We start from the raw sequence: 9,323 nt of genomic DNA on the forward strand, positions 1-9,323 counted from the left end.
TCGGGGACTGGCTGGGCATTGGTTGGCGGGTGGTGAGCAATTGCATTGTGCATCACTTGCTTTGTATGTTCCCCCTCCTTCCCCCTCCTTCCCCCTCCTTCCCCCTCCTTCCCCCTCCTTCCCCCTCTTATTGTTATTTTATTTCAGTTATTAAACTGTTTCTATCTCAACTCATGAGTTTTTTCACTTTCACTTTTCCGATTCTCTCCCCCATCCCACTGGGCGGGGGGGGGGGGGGGAGTGAGTGAGCGGCTGCGTGTTGCTCAGTTGCTGACTGAGGTTAAACCATGAGGTTAAACCACGACGGCTATGCATACAAGGGTAGAGTGCACGTGGTCATCCTTAAAAAGCTTTGGGAACTGTGTTCTCTGAATACAGTTTGTTTAGAGAGCAGCACTAAAAGTGAGTAATACTTATCAAAGCTAAAATACTGCTTAGGTAATGATACATCAGCTAGCTTTTTAATTGCTTTAAAGTATTTGATTAATGACAGTAAACTCTACTTAAGCCTCGTGTCACTAACTCTGTAAAGTAAGCACGCAAGTGTTTTCTGAATTTCACAGATGAGCAAAGTGAGTGAGGGAGGATGTGCTCAGCATGACAGCCAGAAAATCTGCACCTGTTCAGGGAGCTGGAGCTGTTCTACCTCTCGCAATCCTCACTTAATCCACACTCTCGGTTAAGAAAGGGTGTGAAAGAATTTGCTTTATGTAATTACTTGCTTAGCAAATAGAGGAGCAAAAAAAAAATTTAAAAAAAGCTTATGTATCAGAAATTAAGAGTATCTTTTCTGCTGTTAGTGTGTACCAAAAAGATCTAGTGAGCATTGCTCTTTATTTCTTGAGTCAGGCTCTCTAGAAATGTTTTCTGTTCATTATTGTCTTTTCTCACAACTTCCTATGGTAATTTAGTGAATTTTAATATCCATAAGCTAATTCTAGTAACTTTAAGCTTGGTCACATTCCTAAGTCAAAGCTTATTTTTGAAATCCACCTTCCTCAACACTGACTTTCTTGCTTAACGCCTGTGGAAGTAACCATACAGATGGTTTCTGATCTCCTAAATGTAGGTGGAGTGGAATTTTTGGTGTATACATACAATTTTGGTAGCATTTGACTTTTATGACATGGTTTCACTAAGGATAATGTTATTTCATCCACTCACAAATACAGCATGTATCTTACTCAAAGTGTTTCAATAAGCTTTTTTTTTCCTTTGTGTGACCCAAATTGGATTCAAACTTTTAAAAAGTATTTGAACAGCCTTTATTTCTCAAGAAAAAATGATTTTCTGTTATTTCTGAGCTTCCATATTTTTCCTCTCATCATTTGTAATAGAATCATAGAGTCATTTAAGTTGGAAAAGACCTTTAAGGTCATCAAGTCCAACCGTTAACCTAGCACTGCCGAGTCCACCGCTAAACCATGTTACTAAGCACCGGATCTACACGTCTTTTAAATACCTCCAGGGATGGGGACTCCACCACTTCCCTGGGCAGCCTGGTCCAATGTTTAACCCCTCTTTCAGTAAAGAAATTTTTCCTCACGTCCAATCTAAACCTCCCCTGGCGCAACTTGAGGCCATTTCCTCTCGTCCTATCACTAGTTCCTTGGGAGAAGAGACCCACACCCACCTCGCTACAACCTCCTTTCAGGTATAATGTCATATCTGCTTGTATCAACTTCTATCTGAATGCTAAACATCGTAACAAAAGGAAATGGAAAGAACTTTGGAGACTTATATCTTACTGACTGGAGTAACACTCAGAATATAAATGCATTTTCATTATGATATAAGGAGGCAATAGTTTGAAGGAGCTGAACACACACAAACTTTCACAAATAATAAAAGGGAAAGTAAAACTAAGATATTCTTTCCAGTTTCTGAACTTGATTTGTTTGAGTCTGGATGTCAAACGTTAACATTAAGGCTTAATGCAGAATTACTATGTAATATAATAAGGTCACCATTTTAATGTTTTTTCTCGTTGAACCTTTCTTGGTTTTAAATCTTGGATGTCTGCCAAAATAGCAAGGGGAACAATTTAGAATTCAAAACTTTCACTTTTATAAGACTTTATTATTAAAAATGCCTTCAAATGAGGCATCATGAATCTGAAGCAGTGGATTTTTTCATGTTTGAATAGAAGAACAAGACCTTGCTGCTAATCTGCAGCAGGTAGTATTTTAAGTGACTGTACTGTTGAGGCAATAAAAGCCACGTGAAAAAGGGCTTGGGCTGTGTGTTGTGGGGGATTCACTAGCCATGTCGGAGCTGATGGTTCTCCTGTGGCGTAACAGTGTGGGTCAAGATAATGGAAGTTTAAATGAGTGAACAGTAGAGATAAGATGAGCAAGTAGAGCCATGGGCTGGAGGGAAAATGTTTCTTATATTTTATGCTTGTGCTTTTGTAAAACGTGCGGAGATCTATCCTACTACATCAAAACTAATTAGCTAAAACATTGGGGATGGGGGACTTGTCAGCATACCACTGCTCAAGCACAGTTAGGAAGAAAACTGTTCCTTGCTCCAAGTGTTCCTCCTGTCTTCCCTCCAATACCGCTGATTTTTAAGTAGTAATAAATAGCAGTGATTATTTTGTCTAGCTGAAATCTGAGGGACAATAGTTTGATTATTTCTTGTGCCTTTTATTTGTGTCTGCTACTTAGTCAAATCTCTCTGTCAGTAGTAAAGCTGTCAGGGTGAAATGGGCATCAGAAGGTGAGTGGCAAGTATGGATTTCTTGCTTATAGAAATGACAGTTCACATTTAGGTTGTGTAGATAGAAGCAGCTCTTTGTCATCTGTAATTGCTTTTGCCCGGATGAGAAGTTCCCAGGTTCCAGAGGGCAAAAATTTTGCAACAGAAGAGCTTTGGATGTGATTAATTTGCAACATCATGTGTTGGCAGTATATAGAGCAAGAGGCCAAAAGATAAAATGATGGGAAGCCAACCTGTTCTCCCATCTGAGTTAGTTATGGACGGTGCCGGGATTAGGGGAATCTTGATTGAGTTCAATAATTAGGGCAACTTCGCTTCCCTGAATGTCATTCTAGTGCAACTGCTATATCTTGTCTTTTGAGAAAGCTTTAAAAAGAAATTTGCTTTGCCTACGTTGATGGACCTGCAACGTAGAGTTAAAAATAACAGCTTTGCAATTTAAGAACATGTACTCTTTAAATGGTTTTTGGAACCGGATCTGTTTAACCTTCTGAAATATTTGCATTTCACAAGTTGTAGTAATACAGTTTCATAAACCAGTGCCCTTTTCAAATGACTGTAACAGCAGTGACTGCGTAAAACTGCTTTTAATATTAAGGGAGAAACATGAGCAAGAAGCTTGTATAGAAAAAATCCACTCATTTTTATTAGCTTCTTGCCATCTTCCTTTCCTAAATTAAAATGACTAGTGTGAGATTATTTTTCCTGTGTATGTTTAGTCTCCTTCTCATATAGTGCATGGACATACACAGAAGACTGGACCAGCTGGTGCCAGTAAAGTAAATAACTTTCATGAGATCAGTAGTATCTGAAGTGTTAACTTTTGACTCATAACTGGGGGAAGAGGCATTGTCCGGAAGGTCTGCTGACCGAGATACGTGTATGGTGTGAAAAAATAGTTTCAGTTCTACTCGCTCAATTTATGAGGGTAGGGATTTTTAAATACCTGTGTCTTCCACATCTCATGAATTATTTGGCTTTGTGAAGTGGGAGTTTAAACTGGGGCTTTGTATACTGTAACAAAACAATTGAAATTTTCAAAATTCTTCTGTTACACTTCACAGAAGGTTTGGGGTTTTTTTTTCAGTGTCAGGATTTTGATTTATATGTCACTTACCTTAAATATCATTTTAGATCTATGTCTTGGCCATCACATAAATACAGTTTTCATAACTCTTTTTTTTTTAACCTAGACATAACATGCTGTGTAGTTTTTTTAGCCAGCTATGATGCCAGTGTGTTTTAAAATATGTAACTGTTTTTATTGTTTCCTTCAGGAAAAAGCAGATAATTTTATTTCTGCTTCAATTTCAAGATGGGCTTTTCATGTTGTGGCATATAGTTTTCTTAAGAAATGAAGTAGCAAGCTTAAGTCGACCATTACTTCCAATTAACTAATAAAAATGTTGTATTTTTCTTACAGGAGGTGATCAGATGGAGAGAAAAGGTCAAGTTTTGATACTTTTAGTGGAACAAGCTCTCAGTTTCCAGGACTACAAAGCAGCTAGTATGCATTGCCAGGAGCTCATGGCCACAGGTGAAGTGATGTGGGGTGATGGTAGTGGAAATCTTGAGTTCTGACTCTTGACCTACTGTGAAGTGTGGTAGTTCAGATTGGTCCATTTCATTCAAAAATCAGTTACGTTTTGTTTGTGGAAGTCAACTGACATCAGCATGTCAAATGTAGAAGGCAGGTGGTATGAAATATGACAAATCCTGTTGTCATGGAGGAGGAACTCCATGTAGTGATGGAACTACAAAATACTTAAGCCACAGTGACTTCTGGAGCAATGTTGGTCTTTTTCTAAAATCAGTTTAGTTCATTGAGATCTCTCAACTGAAATTGCATACTGTCATTCAGATAATCCTTTATTTTTTGCTCAAAATATATCCCAGTAGGGATTCCATTTTAATTGTCTCCTCAGTGCTTTTTTTTCTTGTAAGAAAGCAAAGGAAAAAGTTTTAATTTGTCATGTAGTTTAAATCCCATTTACTATTTTTTTGTATTATATTTTTGTTAATGAATGTTCATGTGTCACACTATTGAGATTAAACATGTATGTTGGTCCATACACATTCATTAGCATTTATACATAGTCATGTTTCTTCTCTGTAAAATTCTTTATGGAAACATATTTCAATATTTTACTTAAGATGTGTTTCAGTTTGCAGAAGTTCATTCACATAGTGTAAAATCTTTCTCTGCAATTGCTATCCCACTTGTTCATCTCTGGAAATAATTGTAAGTGTCGTGGTTTAACCCCAGCCGGCAGCTGAGCACCACACAGCCGTTCGCTCGCTCTCCCACCGCCCGGTGGAATGGGGGAGAGAATCGAAAGAGTAAAAGTGAGAAAACTTGTGGGTTGAGATAAGAACAGTTTAATAATTGAAATAATAGAATATACAAAGCGAGTGATGCACAATGCAATTGCTCATCACCCGCTGACCGATGCCCAGCCAGTCCCCGAGCAGCAGCCCCCCCCGGCCAGCTTTCCCCAGTTTATGTACTGAGCGTGACGTCCCATGGTATGGAATGTCCCTTTGGCCAGTTGGGGTCAGCTGTCCTGGCTGTGCCCCCTCCCAGATTCTTGTGCACCTCCAGCCTTCTCAGTCGGTAGAGCATGGGAAGCTGAAAAGTCCTGGACTAGTGTAAGCACTACCTAGCAACAACTAAAACATCGGTGTGTTATCAACTTTGTTCTCATCCTAAATCCAAAACACAGCACTGTACCAGCTACTAGGAAGGAAATTAACTCTATCCCAGCCGAAACCAGGAGAGTAAGAAATAAAATTTTGTTAGCCAGCTGGGTAGGGGTCTTGTATTTAGTTTTCAACCTGAAAACAGTATTATAGGCTGTAGTAATAAGTGCTGACTTTTGTTTCTTACTAAGTCATGTGCACATTATAAAAGACAGTTCAGGTATCTTTAAACTGGACCTATACTTTTGGAGAGACATTTGCCAGGTCCATTTGGAGATATCCAAACTTAATTTCTTGGCTTTCTGACAAAAGATGTGTGTGATGTATAGGAGCTGACAAGGCAAGGTGACAGCCAGATTGCTGTAATCTCCTCCTAATGCAGGAAAAATGGATCCTAGCTGTTTGTGATATTTAGTTTGCAAGACAAAAACATGCAAATGTGTTTGCCATATGTAATGCACAAATACATGGAATGGAGATGCACACAGCAAATACTGTATGTGATAAGATAGTTACCGAACTATTAGACATGTAACCTTAGGGAGCTTTTCTGTATGCCTCTGGGAACCACAATTTCTCATTCTTTCTATACTGTACCCCTTTCAAACAGGTAAAAATATGTGACTACAGCTAGTAGGAATGTGCTGGTCTTTTTAGATGTCTGCCTTTCTAAGATGTCTATCAAAACACTCAAAATATTTGTGGTATTTATGTCATTTGTATATGTGAGGGTATGAGTGGAGGTAAATGACATGTGTCAAGGTACTAAGGAAGATGGGATTTGTTTCTTTGGCTCTTTTTTCTGCCTTGAGATTGAAGTGGGAAAGTCTGAGATGAATTGACGTTCTTTTAATTATATCAAGTGATATTTTTTTTTTCCTGAGCCATTCCAGTGAGGTGTTTAATACCATGCTCTGAAGTAAATTATGATTTTCTTACTGCAATATGTAAAAATACAGTGTGTAGGCTTACAGATGCCTATTGTACTGATATCTATAACATGATAATAATGAATCTTCTATGCATTTGGTCAGTCTAAAGTTGAGTTACATCTCTGTTTTATGGAGCCTTTATGGTTCCTTTCTCAGGGGTAAGTGTTGGCAGGAATGCCATATGCTCCTCTATCTCATTGAGTAAGAATTATGCAGCATCCTTCTATCACTTCTGAAGCTTACCAACCTCAGAAGTACATTTTGTGTTCCCTTGTAGGTTATTCTAAAAGCTGGGAAGTATGCAGTCAGCTTGGGCAATCGGAAGGCTACCATGATTTGGGTATGCGTCAGGAACTCATGGCTTTTGCTCTGACACACTGTCCCCCAAGTGCCATAGAGGCGTTGCTGGGAGTGAGCAGTTCGTTGCAAACCCAGGTAGGTGTTTCTGAAACTTCTTTCATGCAAATTCAGTGCTTACCAAAGTAAAGGGGACTTGTGCTCATTTTTAAGTTTGTTTCTTTAAGTTCCACCTCCCAACAAGTTTATATTTGTTCTACTGTATTTTTCTACTTTCACTGTTATATTTCAACAAATGAACTCTTTTTATAAGCATTTTTATATGATGAGTTGGCTTTTCAAGTAGGAGTGCAATTGTGTTCTCGATCTTCAGTACTTTTAATTTCTTCATTTATTGCCTGATTTAAATATATTTGCAAATGCAGTTAAATATTTTTTTCAATGTTTTCCAGGTTCTGTCGCCTGTTTACACCTTGTAATGCAACTTCACTAAATGCCCACATAAATATCTGTTAAATGTTTATTCTTACATTTTTATGATCTCTACCCAGTATACAATGAAATTATTTTCTTAATGATTGCAACCATGCAATGGTTTTAACAACTACAACAGGCTTTATGTCTGAGCCATCTTTATTAACTGTGCAGTGACTGACTTCTTAATAGAATCAGATCTTAGGTGTTCAGCTGATCATATTATATATGTGAGAACAAGTAATTATGGCATTTAAGTACAAGTTATAGCAAGATGGCATAGCAAACCTTTTGAACAGTTTTATTTGAAACGGCAGTGCAGTAATTTAGGTTGTCAAAACGTTCAATTTCTGTTCAGTGTAATTGTGGCTTGGCCTACGTACTATTACTTGTTTAAGAGTTCATATTTGTCGTAGTTGTCTAAGAGTTCACAATGTTCATAGATTTATCTTTGTGTAAAAAAAAAAAACCCAACATCTTAGAGGGCTTGCATTCTGTGTCTGAAGAATGGGGGAGAAGGGAGCGATAGCTACAGTACATGTGCAGTCTAATTAAGGCCGCTGCAAGTGCGTAGCCTTTTTCTTTACAAAATTGCTTGTATAGCAATGTCTATGAGAAATACAGGCAACATATGAAGGCAGTCTGTGCTGCTTCAGTAACAGGATAAAATGCTACAAAAGACTTGAAATAAAGTCTAGCTCCTGCAAGCTATAGTATACAATAATTATTTTCTTAATGATTGCAACCATGCAATGGTTTTAACAACTACAACAGGCTTTATGTCTGAGCCATCTTTATTAACTGTGCAGTGACTGACTTCTTAATAGAATCAGATCTTAGGTGTTCAGCTGATCATATTATATATGTGAGAACAAGTAATTATGGCATTTAAGTACAAGTTATAGCAAGATGGCATAGCAAACCTTTTGAACAGTTTTATTTGAAACGGCAGTGCAGTAATTTAGGTTGTCAAAACGTTCAATTTCTGTTCAGTGTAATTGTGGCTTGGCCTACGTACTATTACTTGTTTAAGAGTTCATATTTGTCGTAGTTGTCTAAGAGTTCACAATGTTCATAGATTTATCTTTGTGTAAAAAAAAAAAACCCAACATCTTAGAGGGCTTGCATTCTGTGTCTGAAGAATGGGGGAGAAGGGAGCGATAGCTACAGTACATGTGCAGTCTAATTAAGGCCGCTGCAAGTGCGTAGCCTTTTTCTTTACAAAATTGCTTGTATAGCAATGTCTATGAGAAATACAGGCAACATATGAAGGCAGTCTGTGCTGCTTCAGTAACAGGATAAAATGCTACAAAAGACTTGAAATAAAGTCTAGCTCCTGCAAGCTATTTACTATCTTTTTTTTCATCATGAAAGCACTCAAATTTGAGAGAGGTAGGTACAATTACGAGCTTAAACGTAAGTGGAATCTTTGCAGAATTGATACCTGTACAGTATAGAAATAAAAGCTTGTTTCCCCCGTTATGTACCTATACCTGGAATTAGAATTTGAAGTCAAACAAACTTTTGGCACTGTATAAGCCAGAATTTGTTAGACTTGCTGTCAGTTCACTGCCTCTGTATCACTGTCTCATTCCTTCTAAAGGCTTCATGTCCTGTTAGTTGTAGTGCAGTGCAGCTGTTCAGTCACTGGTTATTACCCTCTCGCATCCCACTTCTCCAAGGGAAATGATTCTCTGTCTTCTCCATTCACAGAACTTGAGACTGAATTTGTTGCTAAGGTTTCTTTGTTAGTGCAGTATTATTTGTAGCAAAAGTGCAGTGATGATGAATTTGGTATTTGCCCCAGGAAGGCAAAACCAAGTCATGATTTCTGTCAAAGCACTTTTAATCAGATTCTTCTGCAATTACTTCCTCCATAAACCAAGCATAAGCTTTTCAGCTCTGTTCATTAATGGTCCTACATGCTCGGTCCAAACACTCTGTCTTTGTATGTAGATAGAGAGATATATATGCAAAAAATCTTTATCAGAAGGTCCTGCTGGCTAGATGATATATGTAAGGGTTTTTTGTGGACCTTCATCAGTTCTATGGCCTGTGGAAATTCTGCTCACAAAACTATTATCTTGTGTAATACTTGCCTCTGTGGAGTTGCGCAACACCTCAGAGGCACAGTTCCGATAATGGGTGTTTTTCATAGGAGTTCTTTAGCCTATGTAATACAGCAGGGTGCGTATAATT

The 9,323-nt window shown here is 38.1% G+C and overlaps 1 protein-coding gene across 1 annotated transcript in view; it reads left to right on the forward strand.

Moving 5' to 3' along the window:
* The window catches only part of NBAS (neuroblastoma amplified sequence), a 219,080-nt gene that overhangs the window by 87,880 nt on the left and 121,877 nt on the right, over window positions 1-9,323 (forward strand). Inside the window, 2 exon segments of the mRNA XM_009275562.2 lie at window positions 4,145-4,258; window positions 6,631-6,788. Coding sequence (XP_009273837.2) covers window positions 4,145-4,258; window positions 6,631-6,788 — 272 coding nt within the window.

Source organism: Aptenodytes forsteri, unplaced genomic scaffold (assembly GCF_000699145.1).
Source record: "Aptenodytes forsteri isolate BGI_AS27 unplaced genomic scaffold, ASM69914v1 Scaffold94, whole genome shotgun sequence".
In the NCBI taxonomy this organism is placed as follows: domain Eukaryota; kingdom Metazoa; phylum Chordata; class Aves; order Sphenisciformes; family Spheniscidae; genus Aptenodytes; species Aptenodytes forsteri.